This window comes from Miniopterus schreibersii, assembly GCF_964146895.1.
Source record: "Miniopterus schreibersii genome assembly, chromosome: X".
Lineage (NCBI taxonomy): Eukaryota > Metazoa > Chordata > Mammalia > Chiroptera > Miniopteridae > Miniopterus > Miniopterus schreibersii.
In genome coordinates, this window is record NC_138104.1 from 88,877,976 (window position 1) to 88,892,262 (window position 14,287).

At 41.7% G+C, this 14,287-nt stretch overlaps 1 protein-coding gene across 9 annotated transcripts in view; it reads right to left on the reverse strand.

Annotated features, from left to right (window-relative positions):
* The window catches only part of GK (glycerol kinase), a gene marked incomplete at its 3' end in the record, with an annotated part of 61,762 nt that overhangs the window by 13,122 nt on the left and 34,353 nt on the right, over positions 1–14,287 (reverse strand). For 5 of the 9 annotated variants that reach the window (XM_081126649.1, XM_081126646.1, XM_081126652.1 and 2 more), the window contains 5 exons: positions 13,781–13,798; positions 12,289–12,324; positions 11,845–11,912; positions 6,644–6,686; positions 5,619–5,699 (listed from right to left, as the gene is read on the reverse strand). In XM_081126649.1, the coding sequence (XP_080982775.1) occupies positions 5,619–5,699; positions 6,644–6,686; positions 11,845–11,912; positions 12,289–12,324; positions 13,781–13,798 (246 nt within the window). The remainder of the gene's footprint in view (positions 1–5,618; positions 5,700–6,643; positions 6,687–11,844; positions 11,913–12,288; positions 12,325–13,780; positions 13,799–14,287) is intronic. The other 4 variants (XM_081126653.1, XM_081126651.1, XM_081126650.1 and 1 more) reach the window with 1 other exon arrangement.

Sequence of the window (14,287 nt, forward strand, 5' to 3'; positions counted from 1 at the left end):
ACACTTGTGGTAATGTTGTTATATAGCAGTAGTTAACTAATACTCCTATTTTAGGTATAAGCCTGGCTTGAGAGGGATGAAAAACTCTAAAAAGAAAATCTTAACACTATAGTCATAAATCAAACAAAAGAAGAGATGGGAGAAAGGACATTTAAATAAACCAAGGTGGGGGGATACAGGGAACCCTCTTTGAAGCTCATTTAAATAGACACAGTGGCATAACATAGGATGGTGTGTAAACAATATTTATTGAGTGTTTACTGCATGTCAGCTGGCTGAGATGGAGTGGAGGAAAAGAAAGACAAGTACCCTGGCCTCAGGGTACAGTATCCTAGCAACAGAATACAGAAGTCTCAAGTCCTAAATAACCTCAAGTTCCTAATCCTATTAAAGGCCCCCAAGGGATTCTGTTTTGTGAAATAACATTTAGAAAAAGATGAACAAGGAAAGAAAAAAACCCAACTTCGGGAAGACAGTGCACTATTAATAGATGGCAGAAGGAAAGCAGAACCAACCAGCCACTCTATTTCATGTCAGTCTCTTCCAGCGCTCAGAAAAAAAATCTCAACTAGAAAGAGTGGGAAACATTTCAGCAGTGAAATGAGTTTTAAGCCTTAGAGCGAGCGAAGGATCATGTGACCCAATTCCTGTTCACTGAGAATGAAAAGGGGAACCTAGAGACGTCACCATGTCTGGTCTAGATGGGTCACATGCCAGGGCGCAGGGGGAAATGAAAGATTATTTTGGCGATGAAAAAGAAGTCGATGTTCACATCAACGGAGGTGGTGAGTTTGCACTTTAAAAAAAAAAAATCCTCTCTGTTCTAAACACAGCGGATTACAGGAAAAATGGAAAAAAGAGAAAAGTGGAATAGCACATGCTGAGTCAAAACCAGAAACGCTGGATGGAGCAGGAGTGGCAGGCCCAGCATGCCGGGCTCTGTATGTGTCGCGGGGCAGGAGCAGTGGCCTCTGGAGGAAAAGGGATCCAGAACGTTTTGGATGGAACAAGGGACAGGATGGGCCTCGGTGCTTGAAGCCGGGCCTAGGTGGCACTGTCCCACCAGCGGACGGAGGCTCGCAGCCCAGACCGGCTCCTTGCGGCCTAAGGCTGCTGCTCCCATGGAAGAGGCAGGGTGACAACCCCAACACACAGGCCGCAATCTGTTAAACCATCAGCCGGCAAAACCTGGCGGCTCGAGCAGAATTCAGCCCAGTCCGACAAAGACTTGAGAATGAGTGTGTGCTAAAAGTCATCAGAGAGAGAAATGAAATCATGATTTCCATTAAAAGAAAAAAAATCATGAAATCAGGAGTCGAAAGAGAAATAGAAATAACCAATTAAAAATCCTACAAAGGAAATTAGTGAGTGAAATGAAAAAAAAAAGCGATAGATGAGGCAAACTGTAGAAAAGAGAGACGGTGAGTAAATTAATGTTCCTGTACACTGCTGGTGGTATTTTCATACGCTAATAAAAAAGAATGAAATAATAGCTATATTTAACAGCATGGATGAATCTCACAAATACAATGTTAAGAGAAACACACCAGATCAAAGTATACATACTGTATGACTCAATCTCTCACTTTTCTTTTTCTTACATTTTTAATATATAGTGTACTGAAAACATGCAAAACTAAACTCTAGTGCTTAGGGTTGCACATGTAACTGTTATCACTATAAAGAAAAGTAAGGAAATATTTTAATAACTATATATGGTGTCAAATGGGTACGACATTTATTGGGATGATTACCTATTAAGTTATATAATGTCAAATCACTGGGGCGTACACCTGAAACTAATATAATATTGTATGTCAACTGTAATTGAAAAATAAAAAATGATTTAAATTAAAAAAAAAAAAAAGTAAGGAAATGCTTATAGTAAAAATCAGGGCAGTGGTTGCCTTAGGGGGAGGGAGGAGCATGTGATCCAGAGCAGCACATAAGGGGTTTCTGTGTGTTGACAGTGCTCTGTTTCCTGGCCCTGGGTGAGGTTACAAGGGTCTTCTCTTGATAATAATTGGTTAAGCTGTACACGATGCATTTTTCTGTATGTCTCATATTTCACAATAAAAAAGGTTTTTTTCTGTTTTATTTGTTTTAAAGAGAGAATTTGGAAAAGTAAGGTAGATACAGAGAAACTCACCAGGATTATAACATAGAGAAATAGAGATTAAAAAGGGCAGTTAAGAGACAGGGAGGGTGGGGGGAAAGGTTGCAATATCCACACAATAGCAATTTCAGAAGACAATGGCAACAATGGTAGAGAAGCAATATTGGAAGAGATAATTGCTGAGACTTTTCCAGAATTGAAGACAGACTTGTATCCAAGTCCTAACAGGATAAGTAAAAATAAATCCAAACCCAGGCACATCCTAGTAAAACTATAGAACATCAACGATAAGGAGAGAATGTTAACTCCCAGACGACAAACAAGATTATCTACAAAGGACCCACAGTTAGAACAGAGCAGCAGAGGTCTCATCAGCATCAAAAATGGCAACTAAGATAATACTGTATGTCAACTAATAGGAAAATTTTAAAAATGGTTTAAAAAAAACAAAAACAATGGTTAATCAAAGATTTTTTTTACTCGTCCCAGAGAGATTTGCCACCACAGACTCTTATAAATACGATTTACTATCGACTGAAAATAGTACTAGTTATTGCATGTTTAAGAAAAAGGGGAAATGAAAAACTAAACATTCAAGGTCCTCATCTTGGCTGGGTAGTTAAAAACAGTAAACTATAAACACTCTTAAGAAAATGTGTAATTAAATAATACCTTAAAAATGGAAAGGCACTACAAAAGAAAAAAAAAACACCCAAAACAACAACAAAAAAATTAGAAATGCATTTCTTGCTTCCAAATCAGCAGAGGAAGAATAAAAACTAAGATGGATAGCTCTAGTTTCAGTTTTTAAAAGGCGTAGAAAGTAAAATTTTAATACCGCAGATTGCCAAGCCTAACAATAATCTGTCAAATTAAAGAAATGAGTGCTGCCCGGCCGGGCGTGGCTCAGCGGTTGAGCATCGACCTAGGATCCAGGTGATTAGGGTTCGATTCCCGCTCAGGGCACAGGCCCGGGTTGGGGGCTCCATCCCCAGCAGGGGGCGTGCGGGAGGCAGCCGATCAATGACTCTCATCATTGATGTTTCTCTCTCTCTCCCTCTCCCTTCCTCTCTCTGAAATCAATAAAGACATATTTTAAAAAAGAAAAAGAAACGAGTGTTGAATATATGCTTTGTAAGCACTTACAGAAAAAAGGAAGCACTGTGACCAAGTGCAAGTAGCAGGAACTTACTGAGAAAATGTTTTAACAATCTAACTTTATTTCCTGCTTTCTGTTTGTGGTTTGGTTTAATTTTAAAAAATTGTTTGTTACTTTAAAAAAATTAGAAAAATATGGGAAAGAAAAAATCGTATACTATTGTTAACATGTGTGTGTGGTGTGGGTGAGTTGCTAGGTTAGCAGTTTAAGGAAGTGACATGAGAGATGCCGCGAAAAGAACACTGGACTTGGGCCCTGGCCAAGCAGCTCAGTTGGTTAGACCGTTGTCCCAATACACCAAGGTTGCGGGTTCAATCTCTGGTCAGGGCACATACAAGAAGCCAACCAGTGAATGAATAAATAAGTGGAACAATAAATCTCTCCTCCCCTTCCTCTCTCAATAAATAAAAAATTAAAAACCAAACAGACAAAAAGTACTGGACTTGGGAGAGTAGAGTCCTGACTATCCAGTGGGGTGGTCTAGGCATCTAGACTCTGAAGACCAATAACTTGGATATTTGCCTCCTGGATCAGCTACTTACTAGCTGTCAAAAGTTTCTTTGGCCAAGTGACTCCAATTTCACTTGTCTACTCTCACATTCCTCGTGTGTAAAACAAGGGGGGAGCAGGGGGAAGCAAAGCCTGTTGTCATAGAATCTAGTGTCCCTGCCTGCTTTTAAAAATGTTATGAATCTAAACAAAGTTATATGAATTGAAACAAAATCAGAAAGCATATGCTTGTTAAGTCTCCAGATGAGACAAAACTGGAAGAGTAGCAAAATAGAAAAAGAATTCAGTCTGCATTGGCATAGGCTGAAATCACTATCGCGGAAGGTAACAGGAAAAAAAAAAAGAACTTTATTTAGAGGAACAAAAGATCGGTGCAAACACAGAATGGAGTAGACTTGGCTTGACAATGATTCATTTGGAAAAAGCGCTAGATATTTTAACATGAGCTCCTGGAGCCAATGATGCGATGAGGTTATCAGGCTAAATGAATGAACTCTCAGGCTAGAGCAGCCGAAGCAGCGTTTACGCCCAAATCACTCTAGAGAGCACACGCCAGGCTGCATATGGAATATTCTATTTTCTTCTGGAAGACACTGGCAAATGACCGAAGTCAGAAGGATATAGACAAAGGATAGAAGAGAAGGCTTTTCATTTTGGGAGGGAAGCTAAGGCCAGGTAACCTGTATCCCTCAGACCCTTTCCAGGCCTAAGGCAGCTGTAATTCCAAATGACTGGTTGTCTCCCATACAAGGAAAAAAGAGCAGCTTCCTATTATTGTTATAGATACCACATATCTGAGTGCCTATTGCTGTACCAAGTCCTTTCTATGGGGTGGGGGGGGGCGGCGACAGAGGGAGAGAGCCTGTAAGAGTTTAAGTTCCGAGAAGTATTAGGACACCTTTAATACACAGACCAAGTGTTTCACAAATGCTCCTATTATCCATAGAAAAGGGGTTGGGGCAGAGGTTACAGTGCTTATAAGGGAGAGGGCAAGAAATAACTGAAATAAACTAAAGATCCTTATGCTCTACGCTTACTAACTAATAAAATGTTTTAACTAAAAGCAAATCTAACACTTCTGAGAAAATTATTAGGTACTCCAGGAAACAAGACTCAATAAGTTTTCAGATCATACCCTATATTTGTATATTACAAGGGAGCCATTTAAAATTCATTGTAAAGAAATGCTTTTAAGAAATGTATCTGATTTTACCAAGAGTACTGCTTCTTTGACTTTTGAAGTAAATGTTTCTAAGGTTTTTAATGCAAACTTACCATGCTCTATAGACTTAGGCTGACATATTCCTATAGGAATTTACAAACAGTTTAAAACAAATGATTTCGGCGAAATATGGCCTAAATCTCACTTCATCTCCCACATCAAAATGTAACACACACTATTTTGATGAAGAGACACATGAAGAGAGCTGCTCTGCCTTTCTGTGCCCACTGTTTCTCTTTGGAACACTGGGGTACTGTGGTCATAAAAACAGAATTTTCAAGCTGAAAGAGATATTAGAGCAAATCAATGCCTCATTATACGTTAGAAATAGAAAAACTTTACTTTGTGAAGCAGCTAGATAATAGCAATGTGGTTAAGGTCCCACAATTAATTGGTAAAAGAACTGAGGAACCAATATACTCAAGGTTTTCTGGGACCCCTGACCCCCAGCTCAGTCCCAGGCTCCTTCCACTCAACCAAATGTCAAGAAGAAAACTGAGGTTTTTCAGTCCTATATATTATGATTTGCCAGAACAGGTGTTAGAAAACGCTGTGATTTTCTTAGTTTTGAATGTTTGTCATATTTTCCATATTGATTGGGAAGTACTTACTTCCAGTGCATAATACACGGGTTTGTCTCTGCCGAGCTTGTAAGCCACTGTGGTCAGAAGGCCATGCTCAGAAAATACACACTATAGGAAAGAGAAAAAGACTTCAGTAGTCAGGAAAATAAAAAAGATAGCTCATTATTTAAAGCTAAAATAACCTAGGTGCAAAATAATTCAATAAGTATAACAATTTTAAAAATCAACCTTAGTCAAAATTACCAGTATTAGGAACAATACACTTAAACAGTACAAGGAGTTCATCCCTTGTTCCAAATTACATTTGCATTAAGAATCTAACAAGGTCGCCCGCATGGACCTAGGATCCAGGAGATCGGGGTTCGATCCCTGGTCAGGGCACAGGCCCGGGTTTCGGGCTCCATCCCCAGCAGGGGGCGTGCGGGAGGCAGCCCATCAATGACTCATCATTGATGTTTCTTTCTCTCTCCCTTCCTCTCTCTGAAATCAATAAAGACATATTAAAAAAAAAAATCTAACAAGGTAAAAGAAAAAAAATCTAACAAGGCCCTAGTTTACATATCTCTCCAGCACAATTAAAACCTATAAAATGCAAAGAATGTAGAATGGTGTAAGAACCATTCAAGTTTCGTGACATCATTGAGCTCTTAATTAGCCCCCGATAAAGATTAAATAAGAGCAACTTAATAGCAAATTATGCTAAAGCATCATTTATATGAAGTTAAAGAAGACTTTCACCAATTTTTTTTTTTTTTTTTGTCTTCACCCAAGGAGTGAGGATATTTTTTCCCACTGATTTTAGAGAGTGGAATGGAGGGAAGGGGGAAAAGAGAGAGAGAGAGAGAGAGAGAGAGAGGGAGAGAGAGAAACACTGATGTGAGAGAGACACATCAATTGCCTCCCTCATGTGCCCCACCTGGGGGAGGGGACGGGACCTGCAACCCAGGTACGTGCCCTTGACCAGGAACCAAACCCTCCTGTGCGCAGGCCGACGCTCTAACCATTGAGCCACACCAGCCAGGGAACCAATCTTTTGATTTGAAAAGACCCACCTTCCGGCCTGTATTACATAGTAAGAAGCAGCCTGTTCCATACCTATAACGGAGGGAGAATAAACAGCATGACGATTTTATTAAAAGTGGTGAAACATTAATAATACGAATTACTTAAACTGACACTTAACTTAGTACAGTAAAAGTTATTAGATTAAAATTTTAGAAAAGTTCTAAAAGCTAACCAATGTCCCATACTCCTTTTGGAGTCATGTTTTAAAGATCAGCCTAGAAGAAAATGTGCTTAGGGCAATCTTAATGGAAAAGTGCAGGTAAGGTACCCAGTGCTTAGCCAGTCATAGCTCAGGGCTGTTTTTATAAAATATCACTGAATTAAAACCAATCTACCTTTAGCTACAGTGATGTTGCTGCTCATTCATGTGAACCGAAGCACTGTGACCACGAGCCATTCACCAGTGGGGCACCAGCTTAGCTCTGTCACTAGAACAGTCACAAGCAGAGACGCCACTCTCTCCTGGCACAAAGGGAAGGCCAAGTCCAGGGTGTGGGAAAGTGGAGCTGGACCATGGGGACGAGAGTGGCACAGAGGGCAAAGCTACTTCAGGCCTAGCTTTCCTGTCCCCTCGGCAGGGCTGGGCACTGTCACAGCGCTGGGCGAGTCAGGGCCGGAATGTGACAGTTTCCATGGAAGAAGGGAATTTATTCTGTGGCAGCTTTATCAGCATAAACTTCGGACTCTGCAACAAGCCTGGCATGTGGACGTGAGTAGTTCTGACTTGTGCCAGGCAGATAAGCAGCCCAAAATGATACCAATAAGGGTCACAGGGAAACACTTTTCAACCGAGTTGGCTGTGATTGTCACCTTTGGCTTTCCACAAGCTGCCCTGCCTGAGGTCAGGATTCCCTCCCCATGAGCCCCGCTGCTATGCTCTGTGACATCCCGCAGGTGGGAGAAGGGACAGCACTCAGGCTAGGGGAGGGCAGAGGGCCCTCATGAAGCTACTGGCAGTCAGCACCCTGTCAGCAGACCCCATCCGCTGCGCCTCTGTCTCGTGGAGCAAACAGAAACTGAGGGCAATTTTTTCCGATCAACATTTTTCCAGGTACCGGTTTTAAATAAGAATTAGCCCAATACATTCTATCTCTTCTCACCCAAATATATTCTCGGCCTGCTTGATGTACAGCTGACACACTGGGGGAGCACGGGATTAATGAATACAAGTTTAAAAAGACACCAGTCAAATAACATTAGGTACAGGTAATAATATATTTACAAAGTAAAACACCTAAATTACTTATACCTTTTTACTTCTGCAACGCCGAAAAGGCTATATATTTGAAGTTATACGTTTCAGTAAATATTCATAAAATGGAAGTTAATGATTTGTTTCACACTTTTAAAAGAACTAACCTGTATCAATTTAGCACTCATATAAACATCACTCATGTGAACTGTGGTGCACAAAGTTCATGTGAACTTTGTTCCAAAGCACAAAGCTGATGCGAAGGCTCGAGGCACTTAGTCAAAGTGAGTCCTTAAGTTAGTATACTTACTAAGTAATTAATGAGCATTAGCAATGTATGAACAGACTCCCCTGCTACAGTGAGGCCACAGCTTTCAAGGCAGTACACAGGCAACTGTTTTTCTCATAAATTTTATTACTTTCTTCCCACTCATCCAACGGATCTGGTGCCTTCAGCATTTATATGGTCTGCCTCTCCTTCCTCAAACATCACAGAAAGATGTCTGGCTTTCCTAACCTCTCTGAAGGTAAAGGTTGCTTGCTGTCCTTCAGAGAGAAGTGTGCTGAAGACGGTGCAGTGGGAGGGGGGTGGCCCTGGCCGAAGCTGTGAAGGGGTAAAAGCCTCATTTATTAGTGTCTCTGGGGAGAGGAGGCACCTACCTTAGGTTCTTTTTCTTAAAAGCAAAATTAATGTTCAAATGATCCATGTGCATTCTAAAGAAATTAAAAATACAGAAAAACTAAAAGAAAAATTAGAGTCACCCATAATCTGTTCCTCCACCTAAGAACAGAGATGGGCTTTCCACAGAATTCTGAGCTGTCACTGGCTCCCCGCTGAGTTTCAGAGAGATTAACTAAATTCTCAGTCCAAATCTCTCCAAATTCTTAAGAGTTTGTTCTGCTCATCACTTATCTCCCTTTAGTTTTACAGCCTCCATCTGTTCTCTGTTCAGAGCCTTCTCTGGTCTTGCTGTGACTAAAAACACAAACAAAATTCTCCAAACTTGGTATGATCCTGTTAACCTAACAAACTACCTACTTCACTCACCATTCTGGATGGTTGATTTTTACAAAGCACGTTCTGTCTTCTTGTCTCTATTTTTTTTTTACCTACCCACAACACATATTTGACCATTTGCAACCTGGCTTTCATCTCAAGCATTCTAAAAGCTTCATTGTTGGAGGTCCCGCTGAAGACCTAATTTCTATGTACAACAATCTGTTCTCATTCTCAGCCTCCACGACCTTTTTAGTCTTTTGCACTGCTGACCAAGTCTCCCTCTTAAATCTCTCTACCCTGGATTTCCACATTCTATTTTCCTGAATTCTCTATCTCTGTGTTTCTTACTTCTCCTAAATATCCCCTCTACCTGTATATATACTTTTTTTTTTCTTGGTAATTTCATCTATTCCTATTGCTTCCAAAACATGACTTCTAAATAGGGGAAATTCAAAATTTCTACTTTTATACTAAACTCATTCCACATTTACAAATATGTGCAATATATAGCCTACCGGTATCACAAACATTTCCCAAACAGAAATTCTTCTACTTGAACCCGTTCCTTATTTTGGCTAAGCCTAACCAGTGGGTGCAGGTGAGTAGACTCCATACCTAGGCTCCTGTATCTTCTGCTTCTGCAGTGCCAAGGACATCCACCGGCAGCCTTCCTCTCTGTGCCCCAAAGGGAACCAAACCCACAGCCTTCTGGTGGATGGGAGGATGCTCCAACTGAGCCACCCGGCCAGGGCCCCATCCTTCTTGGTCCCTGATCTCATTATGAGCACACTGTCGTAGCCTCCCCATGGCCTCTTTGCCTCTAGCCTCTCCTCACTTTGACCTAGGACTGCTCTATGATTAAACAAACAGCCCCAGTCATCTCTGAACACCAGCTCACAAACCTTCAGAAGTGTCCCACTGCCTATCAAGAAAAGAAGTCCTCAGGCTCTTTCTGCCATCTCGGAGCCTGTGGAGGCTGCTGGGGACAGGACCTCTATAAGGACAACTATGTCTGCAAGGCTGTGGCCCAAGGCCACGTTTGCTGGTTATAAGCAGGGTCTCTGGAACCAGAAGGAGCACACAGATCTTAAAACTGAGGGTGATTATGCTCGAGACGAAAATGAATGCTGTCTGGGCAAGAGATGTGCTCATGTGCACAAAGCCAAGGACAACACAGTGACTTCTGGTGGCAAACCGGACAAACCCAGAGTCACCTGGGGAAAGGTAACTTGTGCGCATGGAAACAGTGGCATGGTTCCTGCCAAATTCCCAAGCAACCCTCCTGCTAAGGCCACTGGACACAGAATCTGTGTAACGCTGGCCTTAAACTTACTGAAAACTAACTAAATAAAATGGGTTTGTTCTCGTTAGAAAAAAGAAAAAGAAGAAAACTCCTCAGTCTGAAATCTAGGGCTTCACGCCATGATCCTGGCCTTCTTTCCTACCACTTTCTCCCCAAGTGTTCTCTAGAGTCTCTCAACAAAGCCTCCGTTTCCCCACCTGCATCTCTGTTCAGTGCTCTGCGCACTCGCCAATACCGCTCATTCCTCAGAGCACCTTGTTACTAATAGTCTTTTGTGATTTTTCTTCCCTCCCTTTGGAACCTAACAGCTGTACCCTAAAGTTTCTTAAGGCACCCGAAGTTCCCATTTATAATATGATTAACTGCCTATTTGTGCTCTTCCCCTCAGGACGAGGGCCAAAGACCTTCTAATTTGCTGCCCCCTCCTCCGAGCTGCAGACCTACGCCACGAGCCCTCCCTTACCTCAATCCATCATTTCAGGGCTTGCTGATAATGCTTAAGCAGAAAGAGGAACCCCAGGCAATTTTATTGGGTACCGTGTTAAGTACTTGACAAATGGGGTTAGCATCTCATAGACTAGCATTAGTGTTCCTGCCAAAGAGGAAAGAAGGAGGGGGGAAGAGCCCAGCTTTCTATCATTTGCCTTATTAAGCTGCCTGGAAGCCAGAATTCAAAGAGCATGTTTCCAGATCCATGCTGACTCAAGCTCTCTTGTTCATGGCAACCTCAGGATACCATGACCTGCAAACAATTTTTATTACCCCCTCTCCTCCCCCCCGCAAAAAAAACCTCTCATACTCTCGTAGGAGGACTGCTGACCCTGCCAGACTACAAGAACATGTACTCTAAAATGTTAGGCATTCCACAGAAGAACTTAATCACCGAAGTTAAACACTGACGAAAGATTTAGGAAATTCTCAAGAAAAGAACAATAAAATGTAGATAGTCTCTTGCCAGGCCTATGGAAATCTTTATCACACTGGGGACTATAAAAGTGCAAGAGTCTGGCTAAGTCAAAGCAGATGGATCTGGGTGCAAAGATTGCTTCTGTCACTTACTAGCTTAACCTCCCTGAGCATGTTTTTTTCACCCTGAAGTGGGAGTAATCTTAGTACTCTTAGATGTGGGGCTTGTTAAGACTCTACGCGTGTTAGTAAGGAGATGAGATTAGGAGAAAAATGCACCAAATCTCGACTTTTATCATTCCTTCTGCATCTTGTCAAAGGGGAAACTCCATGTAATGGAGAGAATGCAGTGCCAGGAGAATAGCATTGAAAGGTCCACAAAAATATGACTTTCTAGTTATAGTGAGAAAGTCTAGGGCAGGAACAATATGTCGAAAATTGTAGTTTAAAACATGGCTCTTCCTCCCCTCTGTTCAGCCCTCCCCTGCCGACCACCCCAAAAAAGGCATGGATACTGTAAACCAAAATTTAGTTTCTGGATTGGAAAAGGTATTGAATTTTATAAATGAAGGTTTTCACAAGCCTCACCAATGTGTTTCCATGTGGCATAGTGTATTTTATTTGAAGGAGCTAAAGAAAAGCAAGTGGAAAAAATGTGTATATTCCTATTGGAACTCTTAAGCTATTGATTTTCAGCCCGGATGAACATCAAAAGCTTTTCCTCATTCAAAGCACCTAAGGGAAAAACAAAGCACCATTGGTTTTTAGGCCTGTTTCTTAAACTCACGTATTTTTGGCTTGTCCATCTCGGAAGCACATTTGTCCCACCAATGCCGCAGACTGGTCCCCCAAACACTGGAAGTGTAAATGACAATAAAGAACACTGAGACAATATTACTAATTTCCTTTTGAGACGAGCCATAGGACTTCATTTTCCTTTTCTATTTATCAAGGAATGAATTGGTCTATGTTTTTTGCATTGCCTCCATTTGGCCAGTTTCTTATTTGTTAATACCCCATGAGATGATAGGTATGTGAAGGGAGTGTCAGAATTAACTTCTTCAAAAGATTCTCAACCCACGTAAGAAAGAAAATGCGCCGATTTTGCTGCTCTTACGTCTTTCCCAGGGTTTGAAAAGGGGCAGGTTGATTGAGATCTAGAAGGAAAGCCTTCCCGTGGAAGGGGTGAGGGCGGGGAGGCAGCAGGGAGAGGTCAGGTGGGGAGACTTACCCCAGATATTGGCACACCTTCCAAGGCCCCAGCTTTCTAATAAAAATGTAAAAAAGAATGATGAATACCCGCAAATGGGTGGCTCTACTCACATAACTGCAATAGGAACGAGCGTGAATGGCGACATGCCAGAGCATGTGGGGCAGACAAGACAAAGCCAGTGTTTCAACTACATGAGGGGCTCAGAGACAGATATTAGAAGTAGCCCTAAAATGACAAGAAGAGACATGGCGCTGGAGAATGGACACGAGACATCGGACTGGGGCTCTATTCCTGGTTAGTCAGAATTAAGCCACTGAGCAGGCCGCTGCAACTTCTCTGTGCCTTGATCTATTTATCTGCGAAATGGGGCCTGGGTTCTACGAAGACCGTTAATTCTTTGCTATTATCGCCATTACTGAGAAAAGACTAACACGTTCTTTAAAATGAACATATTAATCATAGCTATCAAGCCAGCATGGAACTGATTTCTTTTGGAAGGCTGCATTTTACCAACCCTTCCTCCTACCCGAACTGCTCTTCAGATGAGAAACACGACAGTGTTCAGGTATTGGGTAGTATTTGTTCATAGCTAACGTCATTCTTCAAGTTTAGATAAGCAAGAGTGAATTTATGTCACGAGGAGTGGTTTTTATTTTGATCAAGTATGGCCAGCATTCCAGGGAGAAAAGCAAGATTTAAGTGGCTGACTGTGTACTTCAACAGACTTATTTTTTTAAAGAAACATACACTGACACAAAGCAATCTGTACTAGTATTAAGGGATTAAGGGGAAGGTAGGTGATCCCTGAGCTGGGTGTGATGTACCAGGAAGCGCCCCAAACAAAAGCCGTGGACCCACCCGCAGCCTGTTATCTGTGGGCCAGGCTCCTGGCCTCTGGGAGCTGTAGGCCCCCTTGCCCGTCAGAGCGAGGGCAGGAATAGAAGCCACCTCGCTGGCTCTGATGATACAGAAATCATAGCATGTGCGTGGGAACCCTTTAAAAGAAGCCTTTTCTTAGACCATTGACGCTGTTATCAAACTACCGGCAGGATCTACTGTGTGAGGTCAGGCAGGGAAAGAGTTCCTTTCTCTTCACAGGGAGGGGTCTCTGGAAGATTCCTGGGAACATCCTCCGATGAAGCATGCAGAAAAAGTGACAGTGCATTTCCAGCTAACTGGTCTCCAAGGCTGGTCAAGGTAGATGTTTGGAACACTTGAAAGTCACGTCTGATTTCCCTACTATGCTAAAGCCCAAAGCACATCACAACTGTACTTTGTAACTGGGACATCAGAAGTCCTCAGGCCAGGAAACTTAGCGCAGTCTTTCGTTTGGAAACATCACTTAAAAGAAACCCTAAAGCTTGACTAGAGCTTATCATAATTTGAAGAGAGTCACGATTCTAAAGAAATCTGTTTGGTAAATGGACTTCTGCTTATTTAAAACTAAATGGAAATGCACTGTATCTTTTCCGAATGAATGGGTAGAATAATTGGTGGGCAACCTACTCACCAGGCTATGAGAGATTTTCTATAGTCAGCAAGGGGGAAAAAGGGGGACAGAAGCATAATATTTTAAACGCAAGAGAAAACTAAGCCAGTTAAATGTTTTTTTCAAGCATCCTCTGAAACGGTTTCTCAAGAGTAGTTTTTTCTCTCTGACATGACTCAGTTTGTAGAGAGCTATAAAATCATCTACACGCTTTCACTATAGATAAGCAGTGACTACCCCTTAAACAACTCCCTGTTGCCTTAAAAGGCTTTATTATGAACAAAACATTTAAGAATTCTTGCTCAAGCTTTATCCAGAGCACTTAGTGTTCAACTTGATTACTGCTAACACTATAGAGTTTCTAATATTCGCCATGAAATGTCTAAATAATTTTCTTGCAATTTTTTCTTAGATGTACTTTTAAGTTTTATCATTAATTCCAGATTTTCGTGTTCAAACATCAGTACAAGTCCTCCTAGAGCTTTTCATCCCTGATGTGTAATCAAATACTCAATGATGCTAAGCACA